At 45.4% G+C, this 9924-nt stretch overlaps 1 protein-coding gene across 1 annotated transcript in view; it reads right to left on the bottom strand.

The window, feature by feature from the left end:
* The window catches only part of SKAP1 (src kinase associated phosphoprotein 1), a 389237-nt gene extending 385925 nt beyond the window's left edge, over positions 1-3312 (bottom strand). Inside the window, exons 1-2 of the mRNA XM_006889464.1 lie at positions 3025-3312; positions 2783-2918 (exon numbers count right to left, since the gene is read on the bottom strand). Coding sequence (XP_006889526.1) covers positions 2783-2918; positions 3025-3312 — 424 coding nt within the window. The remainder of the gene's footprint in view (positions 1-2782; positions 2919-3024) is intronic.
* Between the last annotated feature and the right edge of the window lie 6612 nt (positions 3313-9924).

The following is a 9924-nucleotide window of genomic DNA, read 5'->3' as shown; positions in this document are numbered from 1 at the left end:
TTGAATATACCATGGACTGCTAGGAGAACAAACAGGTTTGTCCTGGAGAGAGTGAAGCCATAGTGTTCCCTGGAGTCAAGGATTCTGAAGCTTCGTCTGACATATTTTGGGCATGTTGCAAGGAGGGACTGGTGGAGGGGAGACGAAGGAGAGGAAGACCTTTGATGAGATGGATCGATTCTGTGACTGGAATGGTAGGAATAAGTGCGTTTGAGATGGCTAGGTTGGCACAGGATAGAAAAGCATTTAAAGCTCTTGTACATAGGGTCGCTATGAGTCGCAAGCGACTAGATGGCACATAACAACAACAACAACATACTTCTTTTATATTCTTAAATATACACCATGGACATTTTCTAAGTGTGTGTGTTTGTGTATGTCTATATGTGTGTGTATTTCTCACATTCTTTTTATATGACGTATCACATCATATATCTATTCCATAATTCACTCAGCTTTATTCCTTCCCAACTCCCAACTGTGGACATTTAAGAAAGATCTTTGTACTTGTACACTATGTTCTTTAATTTCAATAACATGTATTCCTTTCTAGAAGTGGGGTTTCTTCTGAAAATGTTTTAAACATCTGAAGTATTTTCAAATGTTTAGAATTTTACCTTTACAAAAATTTCATTTTAAACCTTCGGAATTTCTATTTCCTTTATTATGCAAAAGTGAGGCATAAAGCTTTCACAATGTTTTGCATATTTTATTCTTAAAAGCATACATTATGTCGAAAAAAAATCCCTTGTCATTTATACTCCTGTGATTATAAATAAATAAATGCTTAAGTTATGGTTGGGGCGGTCAGCGTTAAATCACTGTACAAATGTTCATGCCTTCGTTTATGAAAGTAGTAATTCATTGTGAAAACTCCACCCCACAGCTATGTGGCAGCACTACAGCAGCTTACATCCTGTGACTCCCTCCTACTGTGTGTGGCTATATAGAGATCAGGACCTACATATTTTCCAATTGTCAACAGTTAACCTTAAAAAGAAAAGGAGAGAAGTAAATAGCAACAAGCGATATAGACTGTTATTTTTAGTTTCAACAATCCACAAATTATTTGTAACACAATGAATAATTCTGTTAATCTACATTAGAGACTGTTTCTATATAAAATTAAATCTGTAATCAGTAAATTGCCATTTTTAAAGAAACCTTTCAAATAAATCTTCACATATTTTTCAAGATAATTATTGGTTGAATCTCATTTTACATTTTTCACCCTCTACTTAGGATTCAGAATCTAATGGCAAAATGTGTTTAAAGCCTTAAATACATTGACCAATGAAGCTCTTTAAAATTTAACCTCAGACTCCCCCTATATCCTAAAGACCTGAGAAACAACAGATTGTTAAGATACAGCAAGTCTGATACAGAAGTATGTGACATGCAATTAATCTCCATTCATACCCTGCTCTGCCTGTCAGCAAACAAAGGTTCTGCTTTAGAAGGAGATCTGAAGACTTCAATTAAAAACAGTCAGCTAACAAGAAAATAATCTAAGTTAAAGGAAGGTGGCAGGTGCAGAAATGAGTTGTTTACCAAAGTGTCAGTTTTGAACAATAAAGGACTGCACATCAAAAATGTTGAAGGGGTGAGTTTCATTGCAAGCTTCTGAAAATAAAAATAAATTTTCTACCAAGGCTACACACAAAACTGAAGTACAGTTTAACAAGCATGTAAAATAGGTTTCCTTTCATCAAATGACAGGTATCAAGAAGAATCACTTTATACCTTTAAATGCAAGGGCAGATTTAAACTCCTAGCCATAGTTCTTTCTATCGTTTCTGGAAACCTAAGACACAAGCAGCCTCCTATTATATGGTGAATATTGACCCAACATCCAACCTCAACAGCAGAGGGGAAAATTGGTTTACATTTTAGAAACCCAGATGACTCTCTCTTATATTGAAAATAGTTTTCTATTCCTAAAGTTTAAACTTACTTGGGTCATAATTAAAATGGATTTTGGAAACGTCACCTCAAAAGACGTGTCTAGATAACAGCATTTATGTAGACACAATCCAGACAGAAATCGCACCAGAGACCAAAAGCACTTGCCAAATATTTTATTACGAACCATTTACATAAAAATAGCAAGGTAATGGAGATGTTAAATTAATAGAGACTGAAAAAGCAAAACAAAACAAAAACCACAATAATAAACACTGCTTGCCAAAAGCATGTCTTGCCCAAAGCAGGCCACCTGTTAAATATGTGTCAACTATGTCACTTACTGGAAGCAGGAGTGGCATCCACTTCCATAACAGCCTGCCTCTGGAAACCCTATGAACCTGGAGAAAGGATGAAAGGCACCCAAGCGTGGAGGACTCTCCTTCACAGGGTCGCTATGAGTCACCTGCGACTCGATGGCACTTAACAACAACGACAACATGTCACTAAGATGCAAGAACTCTTAATTGTAAATTATTTCCTCCAGAGATCCTGAGGTAACTGCACACTCAGGCAAACACGTCGCAACTACCTTCACCTGAAAAAGGTCAAAATGAGCAGGTGATAGTGTTTTAGTAAACACTCTCTACAGTGGAGGAAGGATGTGTTATGTGGATATGAGTGAATGTGGCCTCAACGTTATTGAAGGGATTGTTTAGACCCTATAGACTGAAAGCGATGAACACCCCACAATGGCCTTGTTGGTAAAAAGCATTAGCTAGGCCAGGGTTCAGTCATGGCTCCCAACAGTCTACAGACTGGTATATAGCGTGCAACCCAGGGGTTCCGCTCTGACACAAACTCCCATTCACTGCCACACCCTGAGCAACTGCGGACTTTCTGACCGCTCCCAGGGGATGCCCAGGGGATCCGACACCACACAACGTCTCGAGAGCCTGGAAACAGGACTGCGAGGATCTTCTCCCAGAGGTGATGGGGATGAGAAGGGGGAAGCCCTACTGCAGGGAGGGAGGGGAGGCTGAGGGAAATGACACGTCAAGGACCTAGAACTCAGCCTGCAGGAGTTTAGAAGTCTGAGAGATTTCTTGCAAGAGAGGATACCTTGAGGAAAAAGAAAATGTAGGGCTGGACGAAGTGAGGGAGATCCTGAGGTGGGTGGATGAAACCATGGTTTTGGAGGACGGAAGAGTCTAGAAGCCTCGAGTGTTGCAGAAAGAGGTGGGTGGTGGAGCCGAGGAGAAAGCCACGTCTGAGGAGGCCCTGCCATCTGCTTCGCTCCCGCAACACTTGAGCGACTTCCCAGGGGGTTGTGGGAGGAGGCCGGGGCTGGGAAAGGGCGTTACCTTCCAGGAGCCAACGAATCTCCTCAGGGAGTGTGGCGGCCTGCATTTGGCGGAGATGCTAGGGTGGCCGGAGTGTGTGGCAGGAGAGGGACGGGAAGGCCTGCTCCCTGGGCGCCAGGCAGTGAGACGAGTGAGCAGCAACACGGAGACACCTGCACGTCGGCCGTCGTCGCCCGCGCGGCAGCCCCTCCAAGTCATTGTTAACCCACACAATGTAACAAGGCACTACCCAGTCCTACACCATCTCTGCAATCAATGCAGATCTGACCATTGTGATTGTGACCCATGGGGTCCTCCCTGGGTGGCTTTCAGAAGTAGATTGCCAGGCCTTTCTTCTTTGTCTTAGTCTGGAATCCATGCTGTAATCTGGTCAGCATCAAAACTGTAGGCAATCCTTCACAGACAGATGGGGTATGATTGTGAATACAATCTTCTGCATGCAAGGCAAGGATATTCCCACTTAACCACATACCTATAGAGTTAAAAACTGAGGTTAATACAATGGAGAAAAATGACAGGGAGACCTGAACTCCTAGTCTGGAAGGTGGTCTTTAAGCTAAAAGGTAACTCCTAAAATCATTAAGGTAGGTAAGATGGGTGATGTGAGGCCTTTTTCCTAGTAAGCTGAAAAAGCCCACCTGTCCTCATTTCCTAGAGAAAAGGAAGCAGGCGGGTGAGAAGAAAGAGGGTCCTGAAGGTGAGTGTGTCTCTGGATCCTGCAGCTCTTCGTCTTAGTTTCTGAGTCATCTCATTCCTTCTCCCATGTACTTGCTGGTTGTTGTTTGTATGGGCAACATGAACTTGCCACGTCATGTTGTCCCCAAGTGAGCTCTGATTCATTGTGACCTTACATATAACAAAGCACACAGTGCTCAATTCTGCACCACCTTCATGGAACAGAACATGCTGGTATGTTGGAACACACCACTGTAGCCATATTCATGAGTTTTCTGAAGTAGATTGCCAGACATTTCTTCCTAGTCTTAGGCTGGATTCTCAGCTGAAACCTGTTCACCACAAGTGACAACTGCTGGTATTTGAAATACCAGTGGCACAGCTTCAGCATCACAGCAACACGCAATCCACCAAAGGACCAGAAACTGACAGGACAGTCTTGATAGTGAACAAATGCAAGGAAATTGAAGAATGTGTCTCCCAGTAGGCGGTGGCAGTGAGCTCTGGTGGCCTAGTGGCAAGAAGCTGCACTGCAATCCCGAAGGTATTCAAGGTCACCAGCTGCTCCACAGGAGAAGGATGAGCAGTCTCCTCCCGTGAGATTAACGGCCTCTGAAAACCTGCTGGAGGGTCAGCTGTGGGTCGGATCTGACTCGACAGTACTCAACAATAGGTAGTGGCATGATCACTCAGACTTGTCCTGATAGTGAACAAACCCAAAGTAATGAAAGAATTTGACTCCCAGGAGATAGTGGCATGGCCTGAGTTGTCACGGAGACTTGGGTTGGGTTCTTGGGCCTCGCCCTTTCCACGTGTGTTCCTGGCCAATGATCTTGCCTGCATGAGTTTCAGTGGCCTCATCCGGAAGGTGGAGATTACACTCCCCCTTTCCCAGGTGCCTGGGAGGGAAGGGTGTCTGTTCCATAATAAGCTGTGACGGGATTGGCAGAAGCATGCAATTTGCTTGGGGGGTAGGAGGGAGAAGAGTGAGGGTCCCACATGCTCAGCACCAGAAGTGCAAACACGGAAGCTGAGTGGGCTCAAAGAGACAAAACTAGGGAGCTTGAAATTTCTCACCATGGAAAACAATATTGATGTATTCCATTAAAAGCAGCTAACTTTCTGGTGGAGAGAACTTTAATTGAATCCCCGGACCCTCTCAATATCAACAGAATTCTAGTATTCCTCTCCTCACCGCCACCCCTACCTCTCGTGGCCCTCCAACTGTGAAAGAAAACTCGAGGTTGTATGAAACATATTTGCTCCTGGGCACTTGGCCAGTAAACTCCAAACTGTGAAGCACCTGACTTCAGGCAAGGAGCGGAGGAAGGGAAGCTAGTAGACATGGCTTCCCACGGTCTGGCTCCTTCTCATAAAGTCATGACAGCGGAGTCAGTTCAAACCCATAGTGACCCTTCAGGACAGAGTAAAACTACCGCACAGGGTCTCTGAGGCTGAAATCTTATGGGGCCGACTGCCATGTCTGCCTCCCACGGAGTAGCCAACCTAACAGTCACACACTTTGCCTCTGCACTGACAGGCCCCTCTCATTCTCAGTAGTGACACCCCTTTCTTGTCCTGCCTGAGTAGAGTGTAGAACTGTGGAGTTAGCTGTCCTGCCCAGTGTGTGCTGGGAGAGGCTGGCTTAGGTGTCAGCAGCTCTGGGCCTCTCAGCACTGCCTTCTGCCTCGAGCAGCCACACAGGCCCGCTGCAGGGAGCAGCAGGGCTCCAGGCCGCATCCCCAGGGCCTCCTGCATCAAGTCACTTCTGACTCATGGTGACCTTAGCCGAGATCCCTAAAGGAGACAAATAGAGTGACTGGCCCAGCATACTCAGCTGCTCCCCAGCTCACCAGTGGGAACTACAATGTGTCCTTTCTTAGAGGAGAAAAGGGGAGGAGGCAGAGAAAAAGGAACACTTGGAGGGAGGAGGGTGAAGCCCAGCCACCAACACCATTCAACCTGTTTTGTGCCCCTTGCGCACAGCCTTCCATTCAGCCCTGCAAAAATGCCACTTTCCCTCCCACCTGAGACCTATGCACATGCCTTAGTGTGGTCAGGGGCAAAGGGGGTTTATGTGTGCACGCTTCTTTTCTCCTTTTATCTGCAGGCCTCTTATTTATCTTTCAGACACCAGCTTCAACATCACTTCCCCAGGAAAGCCTCCCTGGTCTCCCAGACAAGGTCAGGAGCCCTATTAAACGCTCTCCTAGCATCTGTATTTCCTCCTTGTAGCATCTGTCATTATTTTAAGCACAAATAGTTGTTTGTGTGATGATCTGTCTAATGTCTGCTCTCACAGGAAGACTCTAAGTGCACTGAGGGCAGAGGCCGTGTCTGTGAAGGAGACCACTGTGCCTCCAGCGTCAGTCCCAGCCCAGGCTTGTGGTGGGTGCTCCAAATACTAATGGGAGGAAATAATGACCACCTCACCAGCTGTCACAGAGTTGATTCCAGCTCCTAGAAGTCCCGTGTGTGTCAGAAAAGAACCATTCTCCATAGATTTTTCTATGGCTGGTTTTCCAGAAGTGGATTGCCAGTCCTTTCTTCTGAGACACCTCTAAGCGGATTTGAACCACCAATCTTTAGGTTAAAAGCCAAACACATTAACTGTGTGCAATACCAAGAGACTCCAGTAATGATCATGGGTAACAATCATACAAAGCCATTTCAAATACTAGGCACAATATTAACCCCATTGACTATTACAGACAACACTTATGTTGTTGTCTGTGCCATTGAGTTGCTTGCGGCTCACAGCAACCCTATGTACAACAGCCCTGAATCCTGCTCTATTTTGAGCCACCTTCATTGTCTCTAACACACCTACCCCCATTACTTTAGTCACTGAGTCAATCCACCTGTGCTGTCCCTCCACTCTCCCAAGCGTGACATCCTTCTCCAAGGACTGGTCCCTTCTTGTAACATGTCCTAAGTATATCAGACAAATCTACAGAATCCTTGCCTCCAAGGAGCAGGCTCATCTCACCCTCTCCAGGATGAACTTGTCTGTTCTCTTAGCAGTCCATGGTATAGCCAATACTCTTCTCCAGCACCACCATAAGACCTCTATTTCTTCAAGTGGAGAAACCAAGGCACAGAACCAAGTCAGAACGATGCTGCACAGCTAACAAGTGGAGCTGGGATTTGAACACAGTAGCCGGCCAGCCTCCAGGGGTGATCCCCTTCACCCTTCAGGATAGTGGAGTTGAGAAAAGGGTGCAACTGAGCATGGAGGGGTGGATGCAGAAGCTTTTCTGTGACCAAGGAAAGTGAGGACCCTATACAAGGACAGAAACACCCCAGAGACCACATTGACCTCAGGACTCAGGTCAGTGGCCACCTGTGATTTGGGGAATGGAATACAGGAGGATCCGGCTGTGAGAGTGAGAACTACAGTGCCTGAATCTTGAGGCACCATCAACTCCCAGGATTAGAAGCATGGATGTGACTACCCAGTTACCATGGTGATTGCCTATCTTGGTCTTTTGGGGTAATCAGGCTATGGTGCTCTCTACCTCCCTGGCTCTCTCTGCACACCTGGGGGATTACACCCACCTCATATGGTTGTTATGAGATAATACCACACAAAACACTTAGCACCCTGCCTGACCTACTAAAGGTTTGATTGATGGGTTTAAAACTTCTCAGAATGGCCCACGTGGGCCGCACAGCCCTGACTACTATCCAATGATGCCATAGGGTGCATTTCCCTGGAGGGGACCTCCTCAGCTCCCCAGGGATCTAATTGTTAATTAACTCAGCCAATGGCATCCCACACAGAGCGAACTCTACCACCTCCATATGCCCACAGCTGCGTGGTCAGCGTCTGGCAGACTCATTGTTTTAAGTGATGAGCAATTGTCATTTTGCGTCGCCTCTATGATAAATCACTTTAAGAACTCTCTTCTTTCGACAGCATAAGTAATTACCGCCCTGGTGTCTAGGGCCCTGGCACCGATTAGGAGGGAAGCAAACGACACTGAAGCTGGTGCTGACTCATTTTTCTTTTTCAGAAGGGCCTGGAGGTGGCAGGGTCAGAGCTGCAGGCTAGGCCCTTCCTGGACTGAAAACTGTCCCTGCGGACACCCCACCCCTACCCCCCATCCCCGGCACCAGCACACCCTTCTCTCCCCACCCCTCAAAATCTCCCACCCTCTTCTCCCCAGCTGTCATCAAGACACAGTTCCCAAATGGACCAGTGATTAGGAGGAAATGTATTGTACTATACTAGGGAGAAATAATTAGGTTAGATAATAAGAAAAGGAAGTGTACCTTGTAAGAGGTTCGGCGTGCAGAAATGCATGCTTGGGAATATCCGATCTATTATGTTTTGCAGGTAGATATAGAATGTATTGAATCGTTAGAATTAATAAGCATCTTGATCAGCTAGGAGAACACATCTCGGCCGGTAAGAATCTTGGTGACCCAGAAATGACAGAGGAAAGATCATATGATCCTGACATCCTTGTTACCTGAGGAGGTGTTTGCACAGAGGTCAGAGAATAAATGTATATGGAAGTTGGCTCGTGTCGTGTGGAACAAAACAAAGCAAATCTACTGTTCCTGCGTCCATTCCAAATGCTGGAGACCCCAAGTGTGTCAAAGGGGAACTGTGTTCCCTCAGGTGTCCAGGAGTGGGGTTTCTGGGTTTTCCCCCCTCACCAAGATAAAGTTAATTTTATTCTATAAATGCAAGGTTAGCATAACATTTAGAACTAAATCAATACTGTCTGCCCCTTCAATAAATAAAAATGAGAAATGTGATTATCTTAATTCAACATGGAATTTTGTTTACTGAAATTAAATATCTATTCATAGTCAAAACAATCAAATAAGCAAACAGACAAATACCATCACCAAACCCTAAGCAAACTAGGATGCACATTTTCTGTATCTTTGCCCCTCTGTATCTGCTGTTTATGAATATCATTTACTAGTAGCAGGAAAATGTTTTCATTTGTTCGCCATTCAGTATCATTTTTACTGACAGTCTAAGACACTTAGCATATTATACTATGTATGCAGACATCCCACCCCCAGGACCACTGGTCCTTTCTCTCTCCACCTCTAAAGTCACCCACCCTCTTCTCTCCAGCTGTCTTCAGAGATAAAGATTGTCGTTTTTGTTGCCATTGTTAGGTTCCATCAAGTCACCTCTGACTTCTAGAGAGATTCAATGAACTACAGATCTGAACCTTATGCTATCCTGAACCTGAGAGAAAGACAAATAAGACAAAATTCCTGTACATAAGATGACCACAGTGGGCCATTTCTAATTGCAATTACATTTCAATGGCTGACTTCTCAGAAGTCACCATCAATAGGCTTTGCTTCCAAGGCACCTTGGGGTTGTCTCAAAACTCCAGGTTTGCAGCTTCAGGATTCAGAGAGTAGGAAGGATGTTCTAAACCCACATACTTGTGAATGTCACAGACCATGCCTGGTTGTCCCTGTTCTTGCCATGTGGTTTAGAGCTGCATCTGGGAGCTGTCGAGTGAATTCTGAACTACGACAACTCCATGTGACAGAGCAGAACTGTCCCATAATGTTTCCTGGTCTATAATTATAACGGGAGCAGATTGCACGTCATTCTCCCTCAGAGACTCTGGGGGAGGGAGGATTCAATCTGCAGATCTTTCCATTCACTACGAAACATTTAAACCATTGAACCACCAAGGCTCCCTATCATCACCACCATGGTCATTAGCAGTGTAAATAAACTAGGTGTTGGTGAATCCATGTCACAAACTTGCCAATCTGCTGGCATCACCAGATGGAAGGTACTCCTGGCTAAGGGTTGGGGACACCATTCCCCCAGCCACCTCTGGGATTCTACATGGGTTCCAGCAAGCATTCATCTTCCACTCTTCAATCACTTCTCCTGACTTTATATCAACAGCCTGAATAATTGAGCACTCCCAGATTACACTGGCTAGAAAGTCAGCCACAGCTAGAAGCTCTGGGTGGCAAAGTCTGCAGT

Source organism: Elephantulus edwardii, unplaced genomic scaffold, assembly GCF_000299155.1.
Source record: "Elephantulus edwardii isolate Elephantulus edwardi_28Jun2011 unplaced genomic scaffold, EleEdw1.0 scaffold00077, whole genome shotgun sequence".
NCBI classification, from domain to species: domain Eukaryota; kingdom Metazoa; phylum Chordata; class Mammalia; order Macroscelidea; family Macroscelididae; genus Elephantulus; species Elephantulus edwardii.
Note: the sequence above shows the minus strand (reverse complement) of the source record. Positions and strands in the feature narration are given on the sequence as shown.